Below are 6,341 nucleotides of genomic sequence, written 5' to 3'. Positions count from 1 at the left end.
AAATAAATAAAAAATAAAAAAATAAAAAAGAATATAATAAGGACCCAGGAAGTGGTGGCGCACACCTTTAATCCCGGCACTCGGGAGGCAGAGGCAGGCGGATCTCTGTGAGTTCGACGCCAGCCTGGTCTACAAGAGCTAGTTCCAGGACAGGAACCAAAGCTACAGAGAAACCTTGTCTCAAAAAAAAACAAAAAAAAAGGTATAATAATAAAAACAAAGCTAATAGCTGCCATGACCACAGATATATATAGTACAAGGTAGCTCATATAGTTCTTGCAGAATTCCATCCATAGTAGAAACAAAAAGGTTGTTAAATTCCTTCATGGTGATGTTGTCTACCATTATTTTGGGGTTGGTTTACAATTTTCAAAGTTATTTATTTATTTATTTGTTTATTTATTTACCAAATTATCTTACCTTCGTTATAATTTTCACAAAATTGTATGTGTAATAATCTTGATTGGCCAGCAGGTGTCGCAGTAGTGGCAGTAAGGCAGTTCCTAGAGCAGAACCTCAATTACCTGAGGCTTCCTGAAATACTAACAAATTTAGTCCGTTACATAAGAGCAGCACACCCACATACAGAGGTTTGAGTTAGGTAGAATATCAAGAAACCTAGACAGAAAACCAAATCGGATTGGAAACAAAACAACCAGTGAGATGGTTAGATAAAGACGCTCTTGCCGAGCCTGAAGACCTGAGTTCGATTCCCTGAGTCTGTGTGGTGGAAGGTGAGAACTGTTTGTTGTGGCACGCGTGTGCGCATGCACAAGAACACACTTTGAAAAGGCATCATAGTTTTTTTCACTGTGGGGGTTTATGCCCGTGTGCCACAGCATATGGATGGATGTCAGACGACAACCCTTAGGGTGACTCAGTTCTCACCTTCCATCACGTTGGTGTGGGGAATGAAATCCTATCTCAAACTAAAGTGAAGGGCTGGAGTCATTTGCTCAGCAGTGACGTGTACCCAGCGGCAGGGGACCCGATGCGCTCTGTCGGTCTCGGAGGACACGGCGCCCATGCGGTTGACACACGTGCCTCTTTAAGGAAAGAAAATACCACCTAACATGAAAAAGGGGTCTGCTTAACGTGTTGCCAAGTAAGCTCCGGGCGATTGGGGGTGGGTCCCTTCTCTGCTTGCTCGGTCAGATCTAGCTTACGCCCCCTGGTGGCCAGCGGCTGCTTCACCTAAGATTCCTGGAGCCCGGAGGGAGCTCGGCCCCTGCTCAGCATAGCTCCGGATTGGCTCCGAGGCACGTTCGGTGCCGGCTGGGAAATGTAGGCAGCAGGGCGGAACGAGGCTGCCTCGTCTTCTGCCTGCGCCCACACGCAAACCGGAAGTATCGTTGACATTTCCTCGGGGAAATGTAGTTTCTTTTCGCCGGACGTGCATGTTTTCTCGTACGCTCTGCGGTAATGACAGGCACCAGACGCACGTCATCACTCGGCCGACTCGGTTGCGCCCCTAAAAGCATGGTGTACAGCTTCACATGGTGGGACCCATAGTCATTCAGCAGCTACCCTCGGCTCGGATGCTCCTCGTGCCGTTCTGGGCTGGAGCCCAACCTTCTGGGCCTCCTGTTAGGACAGGAGCGCGTTTACCCGCATTTCCCAGGGTAGCACACACTAATGACAGTTTAGCCGTGCAAGACAGATTTCCACCCGCACGCTCCGGAGCCACGCCACGGTGCTCAGTGAGCGCGGAAACCGAGCCCTTCTTGGCCGGGAGGACGCCTGCGCTTCTGTTGGCACCACCGCGCTTCCTGCCTACGATCCAGGGAAATGTCACTTCCAGGGAGCAGGGCGGGAGCCCCCTGTATAATCCCTGCCGGTGCCGGTGTCCTTTGTAGAACGGAGCGAGAACGTGCTTCCTGCAGTCCGCCGTACACTCACTAACGGGCCGTGCGTGACCGATTTCCCAGGGTCGCACTGATCTGATCGTTGGTCTGGCCTGGCCAAATTGCTGTCCTCCCTTCGGCACTGCCCACCACTTTGCCTACGATTCCCAGCGGCTCTCCCTATGCCTTTCGGGAAATGTAGTCTTTTCTCCTCACCGCTCACATCTCGGTACCTCCGGCAGGCGCTCGCTCACAGGACTCCATTTCCCAGCATGCCTGCGCCGAGTCCGTCCGCGCCCCGTCGCGGAGGCCATTTCGTTCCGCCCGGAGACCGCTAAGATGGCGGCGGGGGAGAAAGTGAAGGTTGTCTCCTGCGACAGGCGGCCCGGCTAGAGCCGGCAACGTGGCGCCCAGCATGGATCTGCACACGGCGGTGTACAATGCGGCTCACGACGGCAAGCTGCAGCTGCTGCAGAAGCTGCTGGCCGGCCGCGGGCGGGAGGAGCTGGACGAGCTGCTGGGCGAGGTGGCGGGCGGCGGCACGCCGCTGCTGATCGCGGCGCGCCGCGGACACCTGGACGTGGTGGAATACCTGGTGGACCACTGCGGCGCCAGCGTGGAGGCGGGCGGCTCGGTGCACTTCGACGGCGAGACGATCGAGGGCGCGCCGCCGCTCTGGGCCGCGTCGGCGGCGGGCCACCTGGCCGTGGTGCGGAGCCTGCTGCGCCGCGGCGCCTCGGTCAACCGCACCACCCGCACCAACTCCACGCCGCTGCGCGCCGCCTGCTTCGACGGCCACCTGGACGTGGTGCGCTACCTGGTGGGCGAGCACAAGGCCGACCTGGAGGTAGCCAACCGCCACGGCCACACGTGCCTCATGATCTCCTGCTACAAGGGCCACCGCGAGATCGCGCGCTACCTGCTGGAGCGCGGTGCGCAGGTGAACCGGCGCAGCGCCAAGGGCAACACGGCTCTGCACGACTGCGCCGAGTCCGGCAGCCTGGAGATCCTGCAGCTGCTGCTGGGCTGTCACGCGCGCATGGAGCGCGACGGCTATGGCATGACCCCGCTGCTGGCCGCCAGTGTCACCGGGCACACCAACATCGTGGAGTACCTCATCCAGGAGCAGCCCGGCCACGGGCATCTCTCGGGGGTGGAGCTGCCCAGGGAAGGGTCCTCCCAGGGGGCAAGCAGCGGCCGCTCCACCCCTGAGGAAGCAGAGCCTTATGAGAGCTGCTGCCCCACCAGCCGTGAAGCGGCCGTGGAGGCTTTGGAGCTGCTGGGAGCCACCTACGTGGATAAGAAAAGGGATCTGCTCGGAGCCCTGAAGCACTGGAGAAGGGCGATGGAGCTCCGCCACCAGGGTGGGGACTACCTCCCCAAGCCCGAGCCCCAACAGCTGGTTCTGGCCTACGACTATTCTAGGGAGGTGACCACGCCCCAAGAGCTGGAGGCCCTCATCACAGATCCTGATGAGATGCGGATGCAGGCCCTGCTGATACGGGAGAGGATCCTGGGCCCCTCGCACCCTGACACTTCCTACTACATAAGGTACCGGGGTGCTGTCTACGCAGACTCTGGAAATTTCGAGCGCTGTATCCGTCTTTGGAAGTATGCCTTGGATATGCAGCAGAGCAACCTGGAGCCGCTGAGCCCCATGACGGCCAGCAGCTTCCTGTCATTTGCGGAGCTCTTCTCCTATGTGCTGCAGGACCGCTCCGCCAAGGGCAACCTGGGCATGCAGCTTGGTTTCCCCGACCTCATGGGTGTGCTCAGCAAAGGGGTGCGGGAAGTGGAGCGGGCCCTGCAGCTGCCCAAGGAGCCGGGGGACTCGGCGCAGTTCACCAAAGCCATCGCCATCATCCTCCATCTGCTGTACCTGCTGGAGAAGGTGGAGTGTACCCCTAGCCAGGAACACCTCAAGCACCAGACAGTCTACCGCCTGCTCAAGTGTGCCCCGCGCGGCAAGAACGGCTTCACCCCACTGCACATGGCAGTGGACAAGGAGACCACCAACGTGGGCCGCTACCGCGTGGGCGTCTTCCCCTGCCTGCATGTGGTCAGGGTGCTGCTGGACTGCGGGGCTGACCCCGACAGCCGGGACTTCGACAACAACACTCCGCTGCACATTGCTGCTCAAAACAACTGCCCAGCCATCATGGACGCACTCATCGAGGCCGGGGCCCACATGGATGCCACCAACGCCTTCAAGAAGACTGCCTATGAGCTGCTGGACGCCAAGCTGCTGGCCAAGAGCACCGTGCAGCCCTTCAACTATGTAACACTGCAGTGCCTGGCCGCCCGTGCCCTGGACAGGAACAAGGTCCCTTATAAGGGCTTCATCCCAGAGGAGCTGGAGGCCTTCATCCAGCTGCACTGAGCCTGACCCGGCCCCCGCCTGCACTTTGGCCTTCTCCGAGCAGAAGCATCCTGTCCCCTTGGCCTACTGGCAGTGGAGTGAGCCCGACTGTTGGTTCTAGAAACCTTCAGGGTCACGTGGTAGGAAGATGGTCTTTCTCCGTGGCAAAGCTGAAGGGTACCGGGGCCTCCTCAGTGGCATCTGTCTGGGTCTGGAGACCTCTGCCCTGTCACCTGGTCTCCAGCTAGCTTGTCCTGGAGTCCTGTGTACCCAACACTGTCAAGATGGAGTCAGAAGTCACTGGCGCCTTCCTGCAGTGGGGCACCTGCCACCTAGATGTTTGTTGTTGGTTTGTTGTTTACTAAGCAAGTGGGCGACAGCTTGGAGCCCACGTTCTGAGGTTTTTGCTCGGTCTTTTTTTCCTTGGTTTCTGTTTGTTGGACTCAATGACTTAGTTTGAAGTTGCTGCCAGGACTTTGGTGTGGCCACAGCTGAAACCAGCATGAGCTGTGAGTGCAGACCTGTGACAGGCTTGCTGCGAAGCCTCCCTGCTTCCACACTGCTTAGAGAGAGGACTGTCCCCAAGAAGAGCTAGAGCAAGTGACAGGAACAGCCAGGCCGACGACTGCCTCCAGCCCCATCCTGTGGGATGGCTGGCAGGTGCTCTGGTCACCAGGTCACATCCGTGCCACACTTGTCCTGTCTCACCTGACCCCAGGTCTTCGTGAAGAGTACATAGTATCCCCACTAACTGCCAGGAGTGGGAAGGTGGGGAGCTGCCCAGGGCTGCGATAGGCCACCCGGGCCCTGAGTGCAGCCATAGGGGTGTACACCGCCTGACCAGCACCAGCCTGGGGCTCCACCAGCTCTTGTCCCTGTCCTTTACCATGAGTGGGATTAAACCTGCATCACCTCAAGGCAGGAGGTGCACATCCCTGGCTTGTGGGAACCAGCTGCAAGGGGAGAAAGTCTAGTGTAGAGAGGTCAGTCCCTCCTTTGGCCGTGGAAGCCGTCCCACGAGGACATTGGTGTGTGATTGCAGTGTTAGGTAGCTTGTTCTCTGTATAAAACAAGCCTTAGGCCTTACTGGGCAGAGCCGCACTGCCCTGCCATCCGAAGCTCAGGGCAAACATGAACCCCTGTGAGTCTTGGCACTTATATTTATTGATTAAAATACAGGTATGTGAAGGAATCTGCCTAGCGGTTAATTGATGTGGGCAGGTCGCGGGCGGGGAGCCAGGTGAGTGCCTGTCAAGAATGCCTGTACACAGACCCGCCATCTGAGCACGGCTGAGGCTGAGGCAGGAGGATCACAAGGTGGAGGCCGTCCTAGAGGACAAAGTGAGTCCAAGCACAGCTTGAGGTGACATTAAGTCAAGACCCCCATCCTCTTAAAACCGTCTCCTGTGAGGTACGGGCCCTACCGAAGTGCTCAAATGTGCCCCTGCGTCACGGTAGCTGCCTTCTGAAGGAGCTGTTTCCACTCAGGTGCCTGTGAGCTAGTCCAGAGAGGTTAAGATCACCAGCCGAGGACCTAGGGACACGTAGCACATGACCAGAGGGTAGACTTGAACTCTCTCTCAGCAGTTGACGTACCCAGACCCATTCCTCTGCCTCAGCCCCCTGAGCATCTGGCTCTGGGCCTGGCTCTGCTGGACATCCCTGGGAGGGTTGATCCAGCAGCTCCCAAGGGGTTCTCCTTAGTGGGAACAATAGAATCAAAGATTTCCTGCCAAATCCCTACAGGGTCCGCCTGTCCTTCACTATATGGTGTCTGTGATTGGACAAGCCTGTGTACCCCAGCCAATCACAATAGCCTGTGAGTTAGCTGCGGTGATTGGTTATGAGGTAGCCTAGAGAACTGCGGTTATAAGGTTGGAGTTCTGGGGAGGAATTAAAGACTAAAGCAGGGTTTGGTGCCTTTGGGAGGCAGAGGCGGCTGGATCTCTGTGTGCAGGGCCATCCTGGTCTACAGCAGGGCTACTAGAGAGACTGCCCTCCAAAACAAAGAGTCGCCGGGCGATGGTGGGGCACGCCTTTAATCCCAGCACTCGGGAGGCAGAGGTAGGCGGATCTCTGTGAGTTCGAGACCAGCCTGGTCTACAGAGCTAGTTCCAGGACAGGCTCCAAAGCCACAG

The 6,341-nt window shown here is 57.6% G+C and overlaps 1 protein-coding gene across 1 annotated transcript; it reads left to right on the top strand.

Moving 5' to 3' along the window:
* The first annotated feature begins 454 nt into the window (after nucleotides 1–454).
* Fem1a (fem-1 homolog A) lies at nucleotides 455–6,217 on the top strand. The gene has a single exon (XM_005357857.3). The coding sequence runs from the start codon at nucleotides 2,260–2,262 to the stop codon at nucleotides 4,222–4,224; it is 1,965 nt and encodes a 654-aa protein (XP_005357914.1). The 5' UTR covers nucleotides 455–2,259; the 3' UTR covers nucleotides 4,225–6,217.
* Nucleotides 6,218–6,341: the final 124 nt, after the last annotated feature.

The sequence above is a fragment of the Microtus ochrogaster genome, chromosome 22, assembly GCF_000317375.1.
Source record: "Microtus ochrogaster isolate Prairie Vole_2 chromosome 22, MicOch1.0, whole genome shotgun sequence".
Lineage (NCBI taxonomy): Eukaryota > Metazoa > Chordata > Mammalia > Rodentia > Cricetidae > Microtus > Microtus ochrogaster.
The sequence above is the reverse complement of the archived record's forward strand: the minus strand, read 5'-3'. Positions and strand labels throughout refer to the sequence as shown.